Source organism: Protopterus annectens, chromosome 2.part1 (genome assembly GCF_019279795.1).
Source record: "Protopterus annectens isolate FY-2018-M chromosome 2.part1, PAN1.0, whole genome shotgun sequence".
In the NCBI taxonomy this organism is placed as follows: Eukaryota; Metazoa; Chordata; order Ceratodontiformes; family Protopteridae; genus Protopterus; species Protopterus annectens.
The window spans coordinates 1,398,597,207-1,398,609,342 of NC_056729.1; the positions used below are offsets into that span (position 1 = coordinate 1,398,597,207).

Here is a 12,136-nt window from a genome sequence, read left to right on the forward strand (position 1 = left end):
AGATCGATATAAAGCACATCTACTTTACACTCTAAAGTTTGAAACGCATTAGCTGTCCAGTTTTCATTCAAAAAAAAAGAAAAATTAATACTGGTGCTCTGCGACAATCCCAGAATGCATAGCACGAAGCCAGCTATAAAACAGCGGTTGAGCCTTCATCTTGGAAAAACGGACAGTCGCACGCCAAGGATGAGCTGTTAGTATTTAATATTACACCTTTGTTGGCACTGTACCGTTGTATATGTGCGAGTAACAGATTCATCTTGCCAGAAGCGGAAAGCAGGTGTTTTACCAACATTATTAAAAGGTGTGCTCAACCCACAACAGTTTGGCAAACTTCCATTAGGCTGACATGGTATAATCGTATTTAAATCAGCTCTTACCTTCACGATTTCTATTACTTCTTGTTCCAAAGCAGGACAGCTGGATGTAGCGGCTGTTATGGTGGTTGTGGTGGAAACTGTAGTGGCTGTGGCAGTGACAGCAACAGCAGTGGCAGGGGCGGCATTGGACGGCATCATATAATGTCAGTTTTGCAAAATAAACATCAGAAATAAAACAAAAAAGAAAATGTGCAGTGTCTGAAGCCGTTATGTCTGTCCCCCTCGGGTCCTCTTCCTACCTGTAAAAAGAAAGTGACAGAGTAAAGTCTCCCTTCACCTGTCCAAAAAGACCCGGCGTTCTAAACACCGTCTTTTTAATAAAAATGCACTAACAAGCAGTATAAGTGTAATTATGAATGTTAAACTTAATATCACTTTGTAATAAAATATCTACAAATATTATATCCACGCTAGTTAAGCTACTAAAGTAAAATACTCTGTAACTACTCGTATGTAACAACTTGACCTTCAACTGTCAAGTTCCCTTTCAGAGAAGATCTCGTACTGGTTAACCTGAGTACTCCCTAGTACAAGAATTATATGTTGCAAATTTTAAGTGCTTCATTTCAACCATTAAAATGCCCCTGTAATTACGATGGGGTATCAAATAGCCTAGGCTGCCCTTTGCCGCCCAGCGCCATATACCCAAGGGCACCTCCGGACTGTTGTGCACATGCTAGACAGCAAAACCTTTGCCCACAAGTGTCTTACTGTACATTAAATACTCATGGACAGCTTGAAAATAAGACAGTGTGCAATATACGGTATAATGTTGTAACTGTACTGTATATAAAGCATAACAGATTGTTGACCTGCGTATGTTTAAAATAAATGTCGTTCAATATGCTAAACACCATCTACCTGCAAGGATTTAGTATCCACTGAGGTGTTTAACCCACTGAACAAGAACAGATGGCATTTTAGCCGCTTCGAAAAATATGCCACACTTTCTTTCTCCTGTTACAGCTTTAACATGGCGGGTTTTGATTTTGAATCACAGCCAGGAGCGAATTTTGCCTTTTTCTGATTTCGCTTCCTAAATGCCGAGGCTTTAATTCTTCTAGAAAAAAAATCTCATCACTAACAAATTATTTTCTTGTTCTCCTTCCTTCCGTTTTCATGTTTTGCTTACCTCACTTTTGGTTTCTACCGAGCAGAATCAATTGCGAGATGCGCATTTCTGCAATTCATTCCCACCTAAGCGAGTACCTTCTGCTGGGAATGTTTCTTCCCTCAGTAAGCTTTTCACCCTGACCCTCTGCGAGAGCTAAACCTGTCTAGACCTTCAAATATTTAGACACAAGTCGGTCTTACATGAGACAGACGCGATGAACTCTCAGAATTGCTTTTTTTCTTCCTCCTCCCCTGCAGTCCTCAAAAAGGGCAGTAACCCTGTTTACAGCCTTGACTGCAATTTAGGATTTTGGTGATCCTAACATTTAGTAATAAAATATGGCACATACTCAGTTTCCAGTATTTTTTTCGGGAGAGAGATGCACTCATTTTAGTGAAGGTGCATTTTTATTCACTTATAAAATTCAAAAACGCATCTCGATTTACTTACTACTCGGCACCCTTACTGTGGCTGTACAATAGTTTTGTCCTTGTTCACAAGAATTGTGAAATGCCCCGACGCCTCAGAGATGTATAAACAACGTACATACAATGGCCAACACTATTTCCACTTGTTATTACCCCCAAATTAGCTTTCCTTTAAAAATTACGAGTATTTCTTAAGAAACTTAAGTCACAGAAAATATAACCGTGGAATTTCGAAAACAGAAGTCAGTTTTAAGATATTTCTAGATACCCATCAAATGTCTTTTCTAAGTTTAAATAATTCTAGTAATTAACGTTTTATATAAACTACTACATTTATGTTGTGTGGGATGAAAACTACAGTTTGCCTTCAACACCATTGTGCATTCAAGAGCTGTTTCCAGTCCAGATGCAAATTTAATGAAATGCTTATCTTAAATATATTTAAATGTTAAGACTGCACTCACCTTTTGCCATCAAAATCAAGCCAGCTTTATTCATGACTGATTATTTTGCAGTCAGGTTGTTCTAGGACTTGCAACTTCTTGCTATCTCATGACTATTTTAAACAGGTGTGTAGTAAAACCAAGTTCCATTTTGAAAATAAAGGTAAAGGGGCAGGGCAGCCTGGTATGTAACACGACTATACAGAACTAGGGTGGCATCCTTTACTGCTCCCCCCTCCAGTCATCCTTTTCCTTTCTACTCCCTTCTCTTCAACTTTAATACCCTTTTCTTAACCCTTTTACAGTTTTTCTATGTCACTCTCTTTCTCTGCCCCCTATACTTCTATCATCTTTCATTTCTATGTATTATATGTATGCCAAAAGACAATTTTCAGGGACAATGATTTATAGTTTAAAAAAATTAACATGTTTTTCATGAGAGGAAATCCATGAATCATACCCGTGATTTTTAAATGTAATTCCCCATCAGTACCACTACTTTATTATCATTTTCTAAACACATGTATGTGTGTGTGTGCGCGTGTGCGTGTGCGTGCGTGTGTGTGTGTGTGTGTGTGTGTGTGTATATACAAAAGTACATCAGATTCTACCAGTAGCAAAATCAATAAACCAAACTGGACGAATTATAACTAGTAAATATGACAAGAAAAACAGGTTACAGTAAATAAGTGATCTGGCCACAAATGCCACATTCTATGAAAATCCTGGTTATTTTCAATATTCAGAAGTCTGAATTTGTAATTTACTGATATTATCCCCAGACAAATGGAAAATCAGTGTCCCTGACTCTTCTGTACTCATGTATTTACATTAAATTTTCTGCCAAAAAGTACTTTTTATACTTTATTATGTTCTCTGACATACTGTGCTTGTTGGGATATGATTGCATAACACAAAAGTCTGAAAACTGACAAAATAGATCAGCACTCTAACCTGATTAGTCAATGTAATGTAATATAACAATAATATAATATAATCATCTGTAGTAGTATACTTCACATGTCTGATATAAATACCTAGTTAATAATTATTTATGCAATTCTATACATTATTTTCAGTACTTACGTATTACCACAACCACATTCCAACTGTGTTTTCACATTCCTGTCTTATCATGAACACTTAATTTTCTGCTCCACGTATTATCGCAACCATATTAAACAGTGTTTGCACAGTCCAGTCTTACCCTAAACAGTTACTTTTCTGCTCCAAATACTTTGAAATGTATATTATTAAACATATCTATTGAAATATTACAAGGAAAACCGTGAGATAGTATGTCATTAAACTGCTTTTTCTATGGATATCTCAAGCAGAGTCCAAGTGTGCGTTCACAGGGCGGTTTGCTCATGAGCACTAGTAAATTATATGGTCCAAAAAGATTGGTATGTATATTATATAAATACAAACATAAAAGGAAAGCCGTGAAATGATGTCGCATTACAATGCCTCTTGTATGGGTGTCCGGGGGGCATGTCCATGGGAAACCATAGCTGTAACGGTCATGCTGAACGCATTCGTACCTGGCAGAGAAATACCCTAGGGGCGCTTCCTGAATGGTGGTGGCATGGCTGCAGGGGTGTCGGTTATATATCTGCACTTAAAAATCAAGGGACAGTTTATAAAAATGAATGTAGTTCACTTGCAAAGCGAACCGAACATTTTTTGTACTGGCATGTATTCAGTGAATAGCACAACTTTAAAGCAAAAGCACAGACCCTTGATAAGTATGAGAACTGGTCCTTGGTTTACTTTTCTGTGAAAAACAACTACTTTGTCACATTTATATGTGAAGTTCTTTTCAAAATGTGGGCTAACTGTACATAACATATATGAAGACGAGAAAGGGTTTGCACTGAGCACAGAATGTGGTTGCGATAATACATAAGTACCTTATTTTCTCTCAAGGAATACTTCATGATGTTGGAATATCCAGTACGTCCTGTCAAAACTATTCCTTTTGCTAATATATGTGTATATACAAATACACACACACACACACACACACACACACACACACACACACACACACACACACACACAATCTATCTATAAATAAAAACATGCATAAGCATGTGCATGCACACGCACACACACATACAGGCATCATGTGTCTACACATTACCTACATGTGACATGTAACTTTCTTCTGTTCTTAAAAAGATCATTTAAACAACCCTTTTGGTAATGTATTTGGATTTTGTGCTTAATTTTTCCTACAGATACTAGGAATGAGTCTGCAGCATTATTTCTGTTTCACACATATTTAGTCTCACTTGTTAAACACATTTTATCAAGAGACAGTTCTGTCTTTTAAATGTAGCATGCATAATTCAAAAATGCCAAGTCCTGACTTCCAGTTCTCTCACTGTAAAATTTCTTTTGAAAGAAACAGCAGCAAAGTGAAAAAAACCCAGATAACCTGAATTTACTGCATAACAGAAATCAGGTTTCAGGATGGAGTGAGCTGAAAACTGTGGTTGTTGTTGGAATAAAGGGATGAAGACCGGCACTAATGTATTTGTGATTATACAATGAGATCTGCATTCTGGCTGACTGGCTTGACTTTTTTATTGTGTTATGTATTTGCATGCTCTTGGATTCACACAGGTAAAGCTTACAGCATCCATCACTTTGAAAAAAAAAATGTATATTACCTTTGCACATCTCACACCGATCTTGTCTGCAGTTGTGCAGTGTTTTATAAATCACTGCCTGCACACATTTTGATGGTAACTTAGATATTCCAGTTGTAATGTTTTGTTTCTTGATAAGGGGTGCACACACACACACACACACACACACACACACACACACACACACACACACACACACACACACACACACACACACACACGTATATGTGTGTATGTGTGTGTGCACTCGCGCGCATACATCTACGTTTATTTACTTACTTAACATTTGTTTACTGGAAATGTCTGATTTGGAAAGAGCCAATTTCATTGAAGGTCCACGGAGAAACACTCCAGATGCATGTATTTGTAATGCATGCATGAACATGTTCATAAATGTTTACTTATAGTTTGTTAACCAAGTAAGTGGACTGGCTCAGGGTGTGAATGAGGTTACTTTTTAGCCACAACCCAGGACATACAGCAAAAATACATAAACACTACTGCATTCTTCTACTTATAACAACATTTTGTATTCTAATATCTGTTTTACTTACTTTATTGGCATAACTAACCTGATTTGTGGTTAAAACAGGTCCTCACTTGTTCTTTGCTACTTCTTTGGTGAGCCAAATAAAGTAAAGAATAACTTACTTTGTTGGTTTTGATGCTGTCTGTATTTTTTTACATACAGCTTCATTTGTGTACCTTTGGGATACATGAAATTTGCTGGAGACATTACGTGTATGTGTTCGTATACATACTATAATATATATATGTTTGCATATGTATATGTGTAGGTGGGGGGCTACTTACTGAAATGTAGGCATTCAAAATGCTGAATGCCTTCAAGGCAGAATCTCAAATATCGGTCTTCTCCTTTAAATTTCTTTTTTTGAACTTATATATACCAATTACAAGACTGCCATGCATCACAGAAAAGTTACTATTTTGAGAAATGGCCATCTTGAACTTAGTATATGCAAGTTCATTCTTTTGGCCATTCAATGATACTTAGGCAGTTATGATTTAGCATAGTCATTACTGCTGGGGTTTCATCATGAGGGCACAAATGCACACATGACTGAACAGCAAATTCATTAACAGAGGTGGCTCCCTTGGAGAGCATTTATATTCCTTATGAAGCATTAACCTTGGCGTTGACTACACAAAACAGGAACACATCTTCCAGTTCTCATCACATAACTAGTTCGGGGAAACTGGCTAACAAACTTTTCTAATTTCTATTCTCTCCCCTACTAAGATTGCTCAGCATTTCCCTTTCTTTCGCTGCCATCTATTTAAATTCCTCTCCCTTTTTTAAATCACATTTGTCTTACTCCCAAATCAAGTTGTTGTCAACTCTGAAATGAACTACTAGCATCTGTAAATGCGTAAATGCAATATACTTTCTGTCTGCATTTTGTTGCTTCAGTTTTAAATTATGCTTCTTTTTATAAGCATGCTCTTTCAGTTTATTGCTTGTACTTTAATACTATACTACATATACCATGTGTATGCTTTTCTTAAATATGCTACTTCATGTTACATCTTGTGTTTATCATTTTGTTTTATACATGGCTACTTACCACGTTTTCTGACTGCACAAGGTTATATATACATGCTCAGTCAGAACATATACTAAATATGTTCTGGGTGTCTGAGATGTAACAAATGAAAAACCTGACACTGTGAGTTCTGCAGACATGCTTTGAGTGAGATCCCATACACCACAGTAATAGATATTACATTGATGATACCCCATGCCCCAATATATTTCATTCACACTTTTTTTTTTAATTTTTCTTTATCGTCTTGTTTTCCATTAATTTCAGTTTTCAGTATTTTTGATGTAGGTATACAACAGTGTCACTGCAATAGTATTCTTGGGTTTTCTGAATGGAATGGGTAAAAGTGATTACCACGTTATGTTAACGTTCACTTTCAGTCTGTTTCAGGAGAGTTGCATAGAATATTTCCCTGAGGCAAGACTTCAAAATATTTGGAGTTATTTTTACATGTGTTGGTATCTGTGTTATTGGATTGCTTTAGTTGTAATTAATATTAGTACATTTTATTTTACTTCTAATGTGTTTTTTTTTAACATTTGTTTTTCCTGATTCTGATAGGCTGATTTTTTACATTGTTTTAAACATTATTTTTCTTGCAGCTTTTCTTGCTATTTCAGGTTTTTTGGTACATATTTATGTAGAACATTAAGTTGGTTGGCTTGTAATGTGTTTTTTTGAATTACTGTACATTTTATTAGTTTACTGTCTTTTTGTCACTGAAGAGAACAGAACAGCGGGCCTGATTTTTTTTTACTTTATTATACTACTTTATGTTTTTGTTTTGTGGTGAAATTTATTTATTTTATTTATTGACCAGGAAAGTCTGACTAGGGCAGAACCTAATTTCAGAACAGGCCCGGGGAGTAATGCCCCAGACTCATGTCTTTGGAATGTGGGAGAAAACCATAGTACCTTGAGAAAACTCACACAAATGCAGGGATGACATGCAGACTCTGCACAGAAGGCACCTCAGCCAAGAATCAAACAGGAGAACCTCTTGCTGTGAGGCAACATCATTAACCGCTGCGTCAGTGCTTTGGGATGTTGTGTGGTTGAGCTACATTTTTGGTTAATGTTTTATGTTTACTTTGATCTTTTTGTTATATGTTCCTTATACAGTCTCAATGCAGAAATAGACCTGGCTTACTTTGTTTACTTTTTTAGGATGCTATGACACAGCTAAACAAATTTGTGAATGACGTAAGCATTTACACTTTGTTTTAGAAATGTGCTTGTGTTCCCCCCCCCCCTTGGGGACCCAAGGGGAGGATAAATAGGCATACACACAAGCAAATACAAACTCACTCACACACACACACACACACACACACACACACACACACACACACACACACACGTCATACATAGACCAGTTACATTATTTGTGTTGGTCACTCCATAATACTGCCTTTGCAGCTATAGCACTGTATCAGAATAAATGTGCAAACATGCATGGCTGGGTTGTACTGACACCAAATTAGCCTATTACAAGAGGCTAACTTGCCAGAACTCCAAAATGTATAGTCATTATTTATAATGCAATGCACTGCTGAGATGGAAACATCTGAGGACCTTTTTGTCCATGGGCCTCCCCTGGCAAGAGGTTTAGCTAAATGCAGTTGGACTTTTATGGTATAAAGAAAGGTTAAATAAATAAATAAGAAACTTAATTTGAAGACTGATAGAGAGGCACTCTGTTTTCTTTTGCTTCTCTTGCTCTCATGGGGTTATGATTGGTTGCTAATACAGTTACTAGAAATTGTGAAACAGTTCAGACAGTATGAAAAATACTACAAGCATAAAAAATAGATAAAGTAACTCATAATCACCAAGACTTGTGATAGAATGCTACCAATCTAACAGTATGGCACAGCAATGCTTGCTGCAGTCAAAGGAGGAAAGTGTTAGGAGGTAGAAGTGGACAGAAAAAATATTCACTTGGCTGAAAGTAGGAAAACAGAAATAGTTTGACTCTTAAATGTAATGGAGGGTATCACAGTTTCAAAGCCATGCATAAATGTGGTGGTGGGTGGGGCAAGAACAGACAAAGTTAGAACATGGGTGGACTAGATTAGAAAGGAGTTTGGCAAGAATGTATTACAGAAAACTGAACAAACTGTGGGGTTTCCATGTTTTCCTACATCCCCTTGGGTATCTGTAATCTCACATGCCAAAACATGAAGCGTAATGACAACACTAAATTATCCCTATATGTAAGCCTTTTTGTTGCTCTTGTGGTCTGCAATATGGCTGGAAAAGATGTGCATGTATTAGTCATTTGGTGAGTTGAACAAAACATTAAATAATAATAAACTTTCAGAAATGGTTATAAGTGGATAGTGTGTGAGCTGTATAATTTATAAGGAATTAAGAAGGAAAGGCATGAGGTTACTGCTATTGTTTTTGGGCATTCTCTTGAAGTTCGCCAATTTTATTTATTTTTGTGGAAGCATGTTGCATGTAACCAGGTATGAGAACTAACTGGGTAAGGAAGTGCAACCATTCAGAGCATATGCAGGCAATGACTGCAAGCCCATGAAGGAAGAAAGGGTTAATATGTAATGATAATGTATAATGGAAGCTTGACATTTGTTATGCTCTTTTTGGCTCCCAAGTATACCCATAACTGTTAAGTGTGGCCTCACAGACTCATTTGCCCAGTGCATCCAGGCATCCAAGGATACTGGGCATCAGAGGTGAAACCCAGGGACTGACTGTGATGAGTCAGAAGATTTTACCAGGTTTCTTGTTTCAAAATGAGCCTTCTTCTTAGCAACATGTTTTTGATGCAATCTGCAACATCTCCCGAAGACACTGGAGTTTGCAGAGTACTTAACTTACAAAAAATTGAAGCATCTACAGAACCGTCTTCCACTCCACATAAAGCAAATTAATTCACTCTCATATGCAAAATATAAGGGCTAAAACTGCCATGGAAATGTAAGGCTAGGCATATTCAGATCCTCACAGTTCAACAGCATAGAAAGTACCAATGAACTATATATATCTAGATCTATATGGGTCTACTTCAAACGATCAAAGTTGAACATCGAACCATACATTGTCGAAGATGAGATGATCAATATTCTATAATACTGAACATTAAAGGAGAATAAATTGGAAAAGGGAAAAACTCTTCTGTTAAGTTTCTGTAGGGGGGTCTGCACCCCCCCAAACCCCCTGCTACTTAAACACACCAACACCAAGACTGTACTACAGTGAACAGAACAGTAAATTTCCCATTCTGTGCTGTATGATAATGTTCTCTTCACTGCATTGAGATCTTGGAGTTGGTATATTTAAGTAGCAGGGTTTGTGGGGGTGCAGGGGGGCTTGCCCCCTGCAAAAACATATTAGAAAACTTTTTATCTTTTTTTAAATTTATTCTCCTTTAATGTTTGATATTGTAGAACATTGATCATCTCATCTTCGACAATGTGTGGTTCGATGTTCTGCAAAAGTAGACCCATATATACAGTGGATATAAAACGTTTACACACCCCTGTTAAAATGCCAGGTTTTTGTGATATAAAAATGGCACCACAATAAATCATTTCAAAACTTTTCCCACCTTTAATGTGACCTATAACCTGTACAATTCAATTGAAAAACAAACAAATCTGTTAGAGGAAAAAAATTAAAAAACATCGAATAAGCTGGTTGCATAAGTGTGCACACCCTTAAACTAATACTTTGTTGAAGCACCTTTTGATTTAATTACAGCATTCAGTCTTCTTGGGTAGGAGTCTATCAGCATGGCACATCTTGACTTGGCAATATTTGCCCACTCTTCCCTGCAAAAGTGCTCCAAATCTGTCAGATTACGAGGGCATCTCTTGTGCACAGCCCTCTTCAGGTCACTCCACAGATTTTCTATTGGATTTAGGACCGGGCTCTGGCTGGCCATTCCAAAACTTTAATTTTCTTCTGGTGAAACCATTCTTTTGTTGATTTGGATGTATGCTTGGGGTTATTGTTGTGATGAAAGGTCAAATTCCTCTTCATCTTCAGCATTCTAGCAGATATCTGAAGGTTCTGGGCCAAAAGTGACTGGTATTTGGAAATGTTCATAATTCCTTCCACCTTGACTAAAGCCCAAGTTCCAGCTGAAGAAAAGCAACCCCAAAGCATGATACAGCCACCACCATGCTTCACCGTGGAGATGGTGTTCTTTTGGTGATGTGAAGTGTTGTTTTTGCACCAAACTTACCTTTTGGAATTGTGGCCAAAAAGTTCAACCTTAGTCTCATCAGACCATAACACATTTTCCCACAAGCTGTTGGGACACTTGATGTATTGTTCTGCAAATTTTAGCCGGACCTGGATGTTTTTCCATGTAAGAAAATGCTTCCGTCTTGCAATCCTTCCCCACAGCCCAGACATATGGAGAATACAGGAGATTGTTGTCACTTAGTACACAACCAATACGTGCCAGAAATTCCTGCAGCTCCTTCAGTGCTGCTGTAGGTCTCTTGGCAGCCTCCCTGACCAGTTTTCTTCTTGTCTTTTCATCAATTTTGGAGGTAAGTCCAGTTCTTTGCAGCGTCACTGTTGTCTCACATTTTCTCCACTTTTTGATGACTGTCTTCACTGTGTTCCATGGTATTACGATGCTGTGGAAATTTTTTTATACCATTCTCCTGACTGATACCTTTCAACAATGAGATCTCTTTGATGCTTTGTAAGCTCTCTGCCAACCATGGCTTTTTCTGTAGCAGGCAACTGAGTAAATGTCAGGAAAATCCTATTAGAACAGCTGAACTTTATTTGGGGTTAATTAGAGTCTCTTTAACTGATGGCAGGTGTGTACCCAAGAAGACTGAATTATGTAATTAAATCAAAAGGTGCTTCAAAAAAATATTAGTTTAAGGGTGTACACACTTATGCAACCAGATTATTTTACATTTTTTATTTTTTATATCTTTTCCCCTAACAGATTTGTTTGTTTTTCAATTGAATTGTACAGGTTATAGGTCACATTAAAAGTGAGAAAAGTTTTGAAATTATTTATTGTGGTCTCATTTTTTATATCACAATAACCTGACAATATATATATATATATATATATATATATATATATGGGGTCCCATGAACTTTGTTGACTGGTACTTTGGTCAACTAAACAGATGGTCGACAGGCATGCAAGACTGACTTTCCCCTGGTAGGGAAATATACCCTTTTCCCTGGGGATTGTGCGATCTCTGAGTTGGAATACATAATTAGCAGGGGGGTGTGGGTGGTGAAGAGGGGGCTTGCCCCCATGCAAAATAATGCTTTCTTTGTGTTTTTTTTTTAAGCTTTTAAGTTTTGCATGTGTCAACATTAATTCTCTGTGCATGTGTGGTAGCATGTTGACATGCATAGCAGCAATTAATTTTGTTTTAACACTATGCACTTCGACATAAATGGTATACAAACAAATGTAAGTAGACCTATATATATATATATATATATATATATATATATATATATATATGTGTGTGTGTGTGTGTGTGTGTGTGTGTGTGTGTTTTCTAATTAATTTAAAGTTTATTAACCAAGGT

The 12,136-nt window shown here is 37.0% G+C and overlaps 1 protein-coding gene across 7 annotated transcripts in view; it reads right to left on the bottom strand.

Moving 5' to 3' along the window:
• DNMT3A (DNA methyltransferase 3 alpha) overlaps positions 1 to 12,136 on the bottom strand; it is a 5,166,949-nt gene that overhangs the window by 4,577,881 nt on the left and 576,932 nt on the right. For 6 of the 7 annotated variants that reach the window (XM_044062880.1, XM_044062879.1, XM_044062877.1 and 3 more), the window contains exon 2: positions 384 to 622. In XM_044062880.1, coding sequence (XP_043918815.1) covers positions 384 to 521 — 138 coding nt within the window. In that variant the 5' untranslated portion in view covers positions 522 to 622. Of the gene's footprint in view, positions 1 to 383; positions 623 to 1,515; positions 1,613 to 12,136 lie in introns of those variants that run through there. The other variant, XM_044062876.1, reaches the window with a different exon arrangement.